This window comes from Rhinolophus sinicus, chromosome 13 (assembly GCF_057876585.1).
Source record: "Rhinolophus sinicus isolate RSI-liver-muscle chromosome 13, RSI-T2T, whole genome shotgun sequence".
NCBI classification, from domain to species: Eukaryota; Metazoa; Chordata; class Mammalia; order Chiroptera; family Rhinolophidae; genus Rhinolophus; species Rhinolophus sinicus.
Window position 1 is genome coordinate 700,590 of NC_142513.1, and position 12,023 is coordinate 712,612.

At 61.6% G+C, this 12,023-nt stretch overlaps 1 protein-coding gene across 1 annotated transcript; it reads right to left on the minus strand.

Moving 5' to 3' along the window:
* Positions 1-1,610: 1,610 nt before the first annotated feature.
* BIRC7 (baculoviral IAP repeat containing 7) lies at positions 1,611-5,980 on the minus strand. Its single transcript, XM_074318093.2, has 6 exons — positions 5,086-5,980; positions 4,067-4,166; positions 3,698-3,779; positions 3,547-3,592; positions 2,157-2,228; positions 1,611-2,008 (listed from the first exon to the last, which is right to left on the minus strand). The coding sequence occupies exons 1-6, from the start codon at positions 5,711-5,713 to the stop codon at positions 1,728-1,730; spliced, it is 1,209 nt and encodes a 402-aa protein (XP_074174194.2). The 5' UTR covers positions 5,714-5,980; the 3' UTR covers positions 1,611-1,727.
* Between the last annotated feature and the right edge of the window lie 6,043 nt (positions 5,981-12,023).

Consider the following 12,023-nt stretch of genomic DNA (forward strand, 5'->3'; position numbering starts at 1 on the left):
AGTAGCCAGCCAGCACCAGGCCCAGACGGCGGCAACTTCAAAGGAGTTTGTAATTGCATTTTTCTAAAAAAAAAAAAAAAAAACAGAAAGAAAGAAAGAAAGAAAAAAAAGACCAAGGAAAACCTCATCTCCTGTGTGCAGCAGCTCTGGGACCACGCTCGGTCCACAGCAGGCCTGGGACTGTTGTCCAAGGAGCCCCTTCCTTGGGTGCCGGTCCTGGGCTGCACACACTGCTGAGGGGAGGGGCTGGCCACAGGGTCACAGGGACCCGAGACAGGCAAGTGACCCCACCTTGAAGGTCAATGTGCCCCCCATGAGAGGGTTCCTGATTAAACACTGCTCACACTGCTGAGTTCTCACCAGGCACAGCCCCCCACCCCACCCCACCCCAGGTGCTTCGGCTGATAGAGTCCGGGGTGGAGGGTTGGGCTGGGCCGGGCACTTCCTTCTGATGGCCCTGGAACTGTTCCCAAGAGGCGACTTGGGCAACTAGTGCTACAGAGTCCCAGAGAAACCAAGTAGGTAATAAGCCATCTTCCCTAAAAGGCCAGGCTTGGTGGGGAATTACAGGTTCAGTCTCAGAAGAGGCCTTCACAAGTGGATTCTAAGACTCCTTAAAATGCTGACAAGAACGGGAAAGAGAAGGGGATGGAAGGGGGTGTCCTCGAATGTGAGGAAGCGTTTGGGGAAATGGCCTGGAGTGGGCTCACTGGCTGGTGCCCTGCTGGTGAGGAGAGGCAGGGAGGGGGTGGGACAGACGCTTTTGGAGCAGGGTGGTGGGGGGCGGCAGTTGGGTTGGCGGCTCTGGAACACAGACTGCTAGCACCATCAGTAAAACCTAGCACTTTATTATGAATCTTCAAAAGCATCCAAACAGGTAAAAGCACCCCACCCCCACGCCAAGCCGCCACAGCTCTGTCGTCCACCCTGGGCTGTGGGTCAGGAATCAGGCGGTCAGTGTGTGTCCAAAGGACAGGCTGAGTCGGGCAGGCGCCCACACGGAGGCCACGCTTGTAGCACCTGGGGGAGGACAGTGATGAAGCAGCCGCTCCCAGTCCTCGGGCAGGGACCCTGAGCCCCAGCTAGATTCCCTTCCTTGCCGTGTCTAGTCCTGGAGGATTCGTGGGGTGACTATGGGGCACGCAGGCCCTTGAAAACCCTGAGAAGGCCAGGCTCCTGCCCTCCTGCTGTGACAACCCAATTCACACACACACCGCCCACAGTCTGGGCTCCCAAATCCATTCTCATAACCAGGCCCCCCCACCCCACCCCACACCTGTGTATTTTCCACACACCTCCAATGCCATCGTCCCCTTGGCATGGCTGTAGCCCTGGGTGCCCAGCTGGATAGGAGGCATTGCCCCGACCACAAGGAAGATCGAGGTGGAGATGTTCCCCCCAGGTGTGGTTTAATGTGCCCAAGCCAAATGGTAGTGGCCCCAGGGACCTGTGCCGAGAAGGTTCAGAGCAAGAAGCTAAGGGGGTAACGGGCTTGCTGGGCACATGTGCCAGGGCTGCGGTGGAGGAAGTGCTGCCTCCTGCCATCTCGTGTCCCTACAGCGCCGGACCAGCCCCAGGACTGCAGTGTCCACGCAAGCCTGGCGTCCCTGTCCAGGCCCATCTGACATCTCAGAAACACCCGTGTCAGGCCAGGCTGGGACCTGTCTGCAGGTAGTGCTGTGGCCAAATGCTTACTTGGCCCAGCAAGGAAGCTGTGCTCACCTGGCTTAGGACAGGAAGGTGCGCACGCAGCTGCGGACGGGGGCCCTGCAGATGGGGCACTGCTGCAGGTGGGGGGCACACTCGGCACAGACCAGGTGGCCGCAGGGCACGAAGACAACGCACACAGTGCGGTCCAGGCACACCTTGCAGGTCCGTTCCTCCCGCAGGCGCTGAAGCTGCTCCTCTGTGTCTCGGTCTCCTGGGGGTTCAAAACCTTCAGGTACCTGTGGGCCTGGGTTCCACCTGGCTCCTCTAAGACGGAGGGCCTGTGACACCTCCGCACACCCTGTTCTCCCTCTGTACTGGGCCAATGGGGGAGGTGAGCTGGGGCCACACACACAGTATCTGGCATCAACCAGCCCCAGGAGCGCCCACCTCTCCCACCCCAGGATGCAGAAGAGCCAGCCCCGCCCCCAAGTGGGTCCTGCTCTCACCTGGCTCCCTGCCACCCTCTGACCTGGTCTCTCTTCTGGTCGTGGGCAGCTCAGGGCCCGGGTGGACAGGAGCTGTGGGCAATTAGGAATAGACTTGAGAGCTAGGCCCCCAGGGGAGAGTAAGGCTAGGCCCAGAGACAGAGCTGGCCCCGCGAGGTCCACTTCCGACAGAGGCGGCAGTACCAGCCCACGCTCCTGACACCTTTTCTCCCTCAGTTTTCAGAATGCCCACAGCCCACTCTGCACAATGCTGTGCCCGTCCAGCCTCTCCTGCAGTAGCCACACGTGCTGTGTCTGCCGGGCACTATGGGGCAGTGAGGGGGCTGTGCCCAGAAGCGATGAGCAGGACAGGATGCAGGAGGGCAATAGGCACTGAGCTCAGAGCGGAGGCGCCTCTGACCCCCGCCGCCCAGCCCTCATCCTATTCCTGGAGCAGGTCGGCCGCCAGCTGCGACGTGGACATAATGGTGGCACTGCCCAGTAGCACATCCACTGCACCTGACCCCAACTACACCCATTGGGAGAGCCACCCACACCGCTGGGCCCCAGCAGCACGCAGACCACCCCGACCAGGCCACCCCTGGCATCTGCAAAGCAAGGGGAGGCTGGGGCCCGGGGGTCACGGGACAGAGACACACAGCCACCGCTGTGGCCAGTCACGAGGGCCACCTCAGCACAAGAGGCCTCTGTTGCCATCATGGCCGCTCCATCAGCGTCCATGACATGGAAGTGCAGCGAAGAATCAGACCCTTTTGAGAGGGGCTCTGTTCCCAGAGGTGTTGCCAAGCGGGAAAAGCAGTAAACGGCCAGCAAAGCCACCACAGAGAGAGCCCCAGTGCCAAGAGCTGTTCCCAGGCATCCCATGGACCCTGTTTAATCACAGATGGGCTTGGCACTGTCCCCACCTGACAACTCAGGGCATGTGGCTCAGAGAGCAAAAGTTCCTTGCTCTAGAGTTGGAGAAAAGAGCCAGGATCTGAACCCTGGAGCCCCTCAGCCCCCCACCCCACAAGGCCCGGGCCTGGGGAGCCGAGCTCAGAGCAGCTGGCTCCTCTGTGGACTCATGACTGCAGACGGGTCGGCTCTTGGCCTGTGGCTGGTGGCCACCCCAGCAGAGGACACCTGGTGCACTCCTCTCCGTGTTGATGTCACCTGCACTGGGATTGGCTATGTCCACGCTGCAGGGCACTGCTTTGGCCTCAGCTGGAGCCCTGGACACACACACACGGCCTGCATGCAGCCCCCGTGAAACAAGCCCAGGCAGCACCCTCACACCCGGCCAAGCAGCCTTCACTCTCCCTGCTGTCCAGCGTCAGGGGGACACCCAATGGCATTGGCCACAGTACAGGCTGCAGGTGCCCCAGGGAGCAGAGCACGGGCCACGGCTCACCTGAGGGGGTGCTGGGAGCTCTGTCTTCTGGTTCTTCCCATGGGTCCTGGAAGGAGCCAGAGAACACCTGTGCTCTGAGTAAATGGAGGAGCAGGGGTGGGAGGGATCCCCCCACCCGAACCCCACAGCCCTAAAGAGCGGCAGGACTCACCCAGGAGCCAAGCAGGTGGCAATAAGACTCCTGGACACTGCAAATAAAGTCCCTTCCTTTTGTCCGGAGCAGGAATTCACACCTGAAGCAAGTGAGTTCAGAAGCCCCGTGGGCGTGGGCTGCCAGAGAACCACCTCCCAGTCAAGTTCAAGCCCTGGGAAGACCCTGGGCCGAGGCCCTGCCTTCTGCTCCTGTCTGCCCCACAGTTCTCTGGGGCTCCCTGAGTGGTGTGCACTTGCTGAGAAGGCTATTTTGGAAGAAACCTCTTTTGAGCATCAAGGAAGAAACAGCGAAAGTGCCATCCCCAGAGGGGCCCCCATCCCTGAGACCAGACACCCCCAGGACAGTGGAGTCCCACAGGGCTCTTACCTGGGGAACCACTTGGCGTGCTGAGTCCAGGGGTCATCCCCTTGCTCCCAGCTCTGTAGACCCCCATAGCAGAAGAAGCACCTCACCTTGTCCTGTTGGCCTGGAGGGAGCAGAGATACCGGCCATGCCCTCACCCAGCTGCTCCCACTAAGCCAGGTATGTCCCCCAGGCTGGACACAGGGGCTCCCAGATGGCTTTCCTTAAGGGGCAGGGGCTTGCTGAGGTCAATCGAGAGCCTTGGGGCTCTCACTGGACTCTGTCACCCACCTTGCCCAGCGTTCTTCTTAGATCTCACGCGTACCCATTTTCTCAAATGTGAAATGGGGATAGCAATGCCTGGACACTAGCCAGGATTGAGAACATTCATGAAAGGAATGGAGTGGGCATTCACGTCATTCACAGGAAGGCAGGCGGGTCGGGGTTGGGGGGCAAGCCCCGGGGCCTGGAGCATCTGGTAACCTTGGAACTTCAGGGGATAGAAGTACCCCTCCCCCATCGCCTCTACCCAGGTGCCACCTCCCCAAGATAGTTGCCCAGTGATGGAGAGAAGGGGAGACTGACTGCCAAGCTCAAACCTCCATTTGGGTGGTGGGGGCCCCCCTCTCCTCTCTATCCCCTGGTGGCCCTCTCCTCCACTTCACTCCCCACCATCTACAGATTTGTCACCTGGTGCAGACTGCAGATGATGGCTGCCACAGGCACATCCCACCACCAGACCTCTGAGAGCCTGTCCCTGGACCCCTAGGGGACCCATAGACGTTTCTCCTCCCGGTTGCAACTGTCCCACCACTGACCACCGTGCCAGGGTCCAACTGTCTTGTGTGTTCTGGCCCCTCCCCAAATGCACTCATCACAGTCTGGAGCACGTGCCCAAAAGAGACTCCAGGGCTGGGGGCAGGTGTGAGGGGCTGTGGGACCCCTGCCCCCATCTTCATCAGGCCTGGACCCTCTCTGCTGTGGGGGTTGGGCTCCCTCAGTCCAAAAGGGCCCTGCCTGGCATCCAGGCCCACAGGACTCACCAGTGTGGAAGAAGCCTGCGGCGGCCAGCAGCTTGGGCTGCACCAGGGCAGTCAGTGGCCAGTCACAGAAGGAGGCCAGTCGCAGCTCGTGGGAGCCCATCTCAGGGAAGGCAGGCCTTGCGGATGGGGCAGCCCCGGCCCTCCCCACCTCTTCCTCCTCCATCAGGGGCTGACGCTGGCCCAGGATCTGCCCGTCCATGTAGCCCCGGCCTCCCCAGGATGGGACAGTTGCATTACCCCGGCCCAGGACATGGATGCACGGAGTGTGGGGTACACAGTGCCCCCGTGTGGGGCTGCCTCTAGCTGCCCAGCCACTCAGTTCTGGGCCCCAGCCCCAGCACTGGGTCATGTCCTCGGGCTCCGTGGAGGAAACACCAGCCCTGACCAGTTCCACTGCGGTGGTGAGGCCCCTGGACAGCCAGTCCTGGAATGTGCCCACCCAGCATGCCTCAGAGCTCCTGGCCCCTGGGCCCTGCCTGGGGTCAGTGGTGGCTTTTGCCTCAAACAGCCGGGAGAAGAGGGCAGGGCAGTGCTGCAGGTTGGGGAGGGGCCAGGGGGACTGCCGCTTTCTGGAAGGGGCCAGAGCGGCAGCCAGCATCACGCGCTCTCTACAGTGGGGGTGTGTCATGGGGCTCACGGGCAGGGCCTGGGGCGGTGGGGGCCACAGGTCTCCCTCCAGTCCACAGGGTAGGCAGTGTCTCTGGGGACAAGGAGGGACAAGGAGGCCAGAGCCTGGAGACCCCTCCCAGGAGACAGAGGGCTGGCACTGGCTCCAGGACCTCGGGGGGACAGGTAGGAGAGACGCTGTAGGTGTGGTGATGCTGGACGCTGGCAGCTTGGAGTTCCCAGGCCTGGCGCCAGGATCAGCCTCTGGAAGCAGAAGGTTCCAGGTGATATGAACTGTGTGGGAAGTACTGCCTGGGAGGGGCGGGGAGGGGAGGGGAGGGGAGGGGCGGGGCGGGGAGGGGAGGGGAGGGAGGGGAGGGGAGGGGAGGGGAGGGGAGGGAGGGGAGGGGAGGGGAGGGGAGGGGAGGGGAGGGGAGGGAGGGGAGGGGAGGGAGGGGAGGGGAGGGAGGGGAGGGAGGGGAGGGGAGGGGAGGGGAGGGGAGGGGAGGGGAGGGGAGGGCGGGGAGGGGAGGGGAGGGAGGGGAGGGGAGGGGATCCCTGTGGGGATGACATGGCAGCCTGAGGATGCAGGGGTATGTACTGAAGGGCTGGGCCTGGGCCTGGAATTGGTCACCTACATGTCCTCCTGCTCTGAACCCTGGAGCCAAAGGGGCCTTGAGACATCCCTGCGCCTAGCAGGCAGAGCGGGGGAGGGTAACTCAGCAGGCCCATGGTCAGTTCTCACCACAGGCCACAGAGAGCGGCCCAGATGGAGCTGCACCCTTCCTGAGGTTCCCAAGGCTTTGGGGAAGGGACTAGTCCTGAGTGGGCCACCACCTTCCTAACCTTCCTTCGACTCAGGGAAGATCTTTGGGATTAGGCATTTTCAAGGTCAGTTTTCCCATTTGAATTAGAATCCTGGCTCCTGGTCTAGAGAGCAGGGCTGGGGCTGGGAACTGCACTTGCTTCAGGCCCAGGTCAAAGCCGCTGGCCATGTGGGGTGCCCCCCTTCCCTGAGTGGCTTCCCTCAAACCTGGACACAGCCACATGGTCTCTGCCAACCAGCCCAAGTCCAGGGGCCCCAGTGCCCCAGCCCAACAGTTAGGGAACATGATGAAGGGATGGAGCTCCCAGGTGGGCAGGGCGGGGTCCCAAGGACATAAAGCCTCTGGTGTAGAAGGGAGGAGAGGGAGACTGGATGGGGAGTGAGGCCCCTGTCCCCACAGCCCCCCGGGAGTGCACACCTCCTCCCCTCTCGGGCCCTAACTCCTCATTCCTCACACTCTTCCCCGTGGCTGCCATCCCGTCAGCCCACTCGGGCTGTCAGTGCGTCAGCCTTTTAAAAACAAGTTCGTTAAGAATGAAAAGAGGAACCAGGCTATGCAGGGCCATTGCTGATGCGGGATGGGGCTTCCAGGGCCAGTCCAGCAGGGTGGGCAGTGCTATAGTCCCAAAGGAGCTGGGAGGAGGGGTTCGTAACCCACCCCGGGCACAGCACTGCCAGGCCCAGCGGCCCTCACTCACCTCCCACATGGAGCAGCACGAGCAACAGACTGAGCAGCCGGCAGCCGGTGCTCCTATATACCAGCTGGCACCTGTGCATCACTCCGGGCAAGTGGGGTGGGGTGGGGTGGGGGTGGGGCATGGGTGGAGTGCCACCTCACCCTCCAGGGCATCCCATCATCAACCTGGCTGCACCAGTGGCTCAGCCCTGATGTTGCCATGGTCCCAGTGAGTCCCGAAACCCTCTCCTATCAGAGGCCTGAAGACACCTGATTTCCTGCAGGAAATCCTGACAAGTGACCACAGGGAGGCAGGCAAGTGAGTTAGGGGTCCCCGAACAGGCTTCTGGCTTCCGATGGGGCAACAGCAGGCGTGGACTGAAGGGATAGGAAATGGGCACCCACTCGGTGCTGGGCCCCCCACAATGGGTGCCTGGCAGCCCGAGCTCCCTCAGGGACCTCACTGTGAGCAGCTGGGCTCCTTGCTGATGCGTATGAAGGAGGCGTCTCTCCAGCTGCCACCAGAAGTCAGATGAAGCCTCACAGCATCAACGTAAGTGGACACAGCTGGCAGATAATTTGGGCTGGGTCATCACAAGCGGCCAAGGCGCTCAGCGTGGGAGGGTGAGAATCACCTGTGCTGTGGCTCTTGGTGGGGTCCTCAGAGCCTGGAATGGTGCCTGGGCCACAGTGTCTCAAAGAAGCGTGGGGAGTGAGCGAAAGGATGGGTTTTATTTCATCTCACTCACCCTTAGAGGATTGTTTCTGTACCTCCCGCTCCACCCCTGAATCTTAGGGTGAGCTCTCCAGAGCAAGTCCAGAAACAAAGACTGGGGTGTAAGTGCTTTATTTGGGGTCCCTGCAGGAAGCACCCAGAGGCAGTGTGCGAGGCACCAACACTGGCTGTGTTCCTGAGGGTCGTTGCCATAGATGCCCCTGCTGCGGGTGATGGAGCCTGTGAACCGGCTGGGTTCTGCCGGCCAGGGGCAGAGCTATGGGCAGAGCCAGAAAGAGGCCAGCAGGGGGCGTGGGGATAGTTGAGCTGAGCCCCAGCCACAGGGTGCCCCCGCCCACCTACAAGCGGGGCTTCTCCCCACCTGCTGAGGCCGGGCCCACCGGACCTTAACCAGCTGAGACCCCGAGTGCAACTCTTTGGACCTTAGCTTCAGGGCAGCCCCGGGGCCCCGCCCACGTGGCCTCAGGCTTGTTAAATCAGGTTATTTCCTGACATGCATGACCCCAAGCCTGGGCAGGACGATTGGCTTCTCCCTGAAGACCATTCAGCACAGCTGAGCCTGGCTCCTTCCCACTCCTTGCCCAAGCCCAGGTGCCCCTAGAAGCTGAGCCAGGAGACGGGATGGATGGAAGGCGGAAGGCGTGGTGTGCAGGGAGGGCGGGTAAGCTGCAGCCTTCTGGCCCCACATTCCTGCAGAGCCCAGGACATCCGCCAGCCGCCAGCCGCCAGCCCTGCTGTCGGTGAGCATCTGAGCCTCATCTGGAGAGCTGGCAGGTCCTCTCTCTGGCCCCAGACCCAGCCCAGATATCCAGGGCCCTGTCGGGTCAGCTTCAGGAAGGGCAGGGCAGGGAGCTCCCTGCCCACGGGTGGGGCTCTAGGGAGGGAGGCCGGCCTGCGCTCCCCACTCCACGTAGGAACAGCTCTGGGGGTGAGTGGCTTACGGCTCTCCTTCCGTCTCTCTGATTTTCTGCCTCTCACTCGTGATTCTCAAGCTTACAAGGAGGCACTGTTTGGGGCAGGGTTGAGCATAGGTCCACCGGCAAGTGGTGACTCTGCTGGCTCCCCAGAAGAACGTCAGGACGCGTCACGTGACAGGAGGGGACGGTGACCGTGAGCATGAGAAGGAGCAGGCCTATGCCATGCGGAGGGCGCCCCTTCCCGGGACGGCCACTCCAGGAGAGCGCTGTGGCATCTCCACTCGCCCGACTCTCCTCGCCTGCCCCCAGGACCCCGCTAGGTGCCAGACACTCCTCCAGCCAGGCCAGGTCCCAGCCCCTCTCCAGGCCGGCCCTGCTCACTCTCGTTCCTGCCGCCCTCGCAGGCACCTGGCCCAGCCACCCAGGCCCCTCCCTTCTGGGCCACTTGCAGCTCTTGCTCTCCGGCACATGGCCTTGTCACGTGGGTCCCTGTCTACCGTCCTAGTGTTTCCCTCCACCCCCATTCTGGCCACACTGGCTCCTGTGATCCCCCTCTTTGTGAACCTCTGGTGGAGAGATTCCTCATGGCATCCTGGGCCCCTCAACCCAGGGCTGCTTCGCGGCGTTGCGCCCATCTTGACATCCTTAATACTTTGTCTTTACATTTGTTTTGTGAAATGATGTCCCGTAGGAAAAGGGCTTGGGGCCTCCCTGCACCCACTGGCACCAATCTCAGCTGCCCACTCCCCCAGCCAGTCACCACTGTCACCCCTCACCCCAGCGGGGGCCTGGGTGTAAACACGAAATCACAGAGGGTCCGTGTTCCGCCTGAGGGAGGCTGACACTAAGTAGTAAATGGCAGGACAGGCCAGAGAGACACGTGCCAGGAGGAGGGGAACAGGCCCCACTGGGCTCCGGGCTGGGAGCCGCCCTCCTGGTCACCAGGTGAGGCGCCTCTGCTCACCAGAGCAGTCAGGGAGCTTGTGCAGCCGGTGCCAAGGTTCCTGTCTGCCACGGTCGGTGCCACCTGAGCTGACACGGGGTTGCCGAGCAGCCCTATTCCGGCTGTCACTTCGGCCACTGGGCAGGCATGTCCACGTCCTGCTCCCACCCCCACCCCCAAGACATCAGGCCCCAGACTACCTGGCGCTGTCTTTGGGGACAGACGACAGTCCGTGCTGAGGACAAGATGTCCTCGTCAAAGTGGAGTTAAGACAGTGCAGATGGCTGCTGGAGAAGCAGGGAGGGGGTTGCTGGGCTCTCGGGGAAGTCAGGCAGAGAAGGCGGAGCCCAAGGGTGCTGGCTGAGGACAGGGCAGGCTGCCGGGCACCAGGAGCTGCCCGGCCACGGAGTGAATGAGCCCCTCAGCTGTTCGGAGAGAAGGCTGTGGGTCACAGGAGCCAAGGTCACTCCTGCGGGGAGCAGGAGGAGCCCCAACGACACACCAGCAGGTGTTGTGGGGAGGACGGCTCCACAGGAAGTGCAGAGGAGCCGGCTTCTGGAAGGAGGCTGCTGATTAAGGATGAGCCTGGCATTTAGCTCGTGACCAGCAGGTGACCAGGGAGTGGCACATGCCATTGGGGAGATGGGGGTCTTTGTTTGCAGCTCTCAGAGGCCAGCTCTGGGTGAGCCACATCCAACACCTGGGCGGGGGGTAGGTTGCTCCAGCCAGCTGGTCACCTGGACTCAAGGCCACTAGCCTCTAGGCCCCGCCCCCCAGCTCCAATGAAGGTGTCCCTGCTGGCGAATGGGCACAGCCTCTTTTGGTGGTGATCTGCCAGATCCATCATCATGGGGGTGGCCTATGCGAGTGCCCTCTGACCTGGTGATCCCACCTGCAGGAACCTCTCTCCACGTGTCCTTGCACAGGTGTACAGGTGTGCATGTGTGTCAGGGCCAGGGCCTCACTACAGCGAGGCTGGAATCTGAATGGCCTGGGAATAACCTTGGGAGGGACGTGGGGAGTGGGTGGTGGACGCTGATATGTTCAGTGAGACACCGAGCCACGTGCTGGCTGGATAGTGGGGTGGGTGACAGACCTACACTTTAACAGGCAGTCTGGGCGGAGGGTACAGAGAACCCCAGATCCCTTGGGAGTGGAACCTGGGACGGCGGTCGTGCCCTCTGCCACCCACCTTGTAACTTTGAATTCAAAGATGAGGTTTTTAACCACGCTGTCTGTGCTTTTGAGATAAATAGAAAATCAAACCTCTTTAATGCTAGTTAGCAACGTTTAGAAAAATCCCATTCTGGCTGGGTATAGCCGGGATACGGCAGGGAGAGGGGCCTTTCTGAGGGCGGAGGGGTGGGCTCTCTCTACCATTTGACATGTATGGCTGGGGACCCCTGTGCCATGTGCCTGCATGGGCTTGGCTCCTCCCTGAGGCCTAAGGATGAGCAGTCGTCAGGTGGAGTGAGAAGTGGACTGTCCCAGGGAGTGGGAGAGCCTGTAGGCCCCAGCACAGACGCTGAAACCAAGCCAGCCCTGCCCCAGAGGTTCCAGTACTCTTCCAAAACCTGAGCTGGTCAGTGTCATTTGAGCCCGCCCCCCACCCCCACTTCTACCCTCACCCCATGCCAGGAGCTGCTCTGTTCCCAACCTGCAGGGCCCTGGTCTCCTTCTCCTAGAGGAGCTGGGCTGGGAGGGCGAGATTGGGACAGGGTCTCCCACCCTCTATATGGTTGGACTGTGACAGTGGCCCTCTGCAGTTAGAGGAAGCTCAGCTCCAGACTCTGTGACACCGTCCTTCCTAGGTCCTCAGGCCTGGCAGGCGAAACGTCCTCCCCTGGGCTGGTCGGAGTGGACTCAGCTCCTGCGCTGGTCCATGCAGTCCCTCCTTTCCCTGCTGGCTGGGACCCACGTTGTGCCCTGCTCGGGCAGGTCTCCACTCTGCTCCATGATCACGGTCAGCACAGAGCTCTGCCAGATTTCCCAGCTGGTGGGGTGGCAGCTGGGGTGGACCCGGGTGGTGACCCTCGGACCGGCCTGCACCTTCCCTAGCCAGCAGCCTGCCTGACCACTCCTGCTCAGTCCTCTTGTTTCGGGGACCACTCCTTCCACATTGTGAGTGGAACCCAGCTCAGCCCCTGGATGCTTGCCTCCAAATTTTCCAGTTGACATTTCCTGTGACCCTTGTACCAGGCTGAATAGTGTCTCCCAAAAGTCATACACCTCTG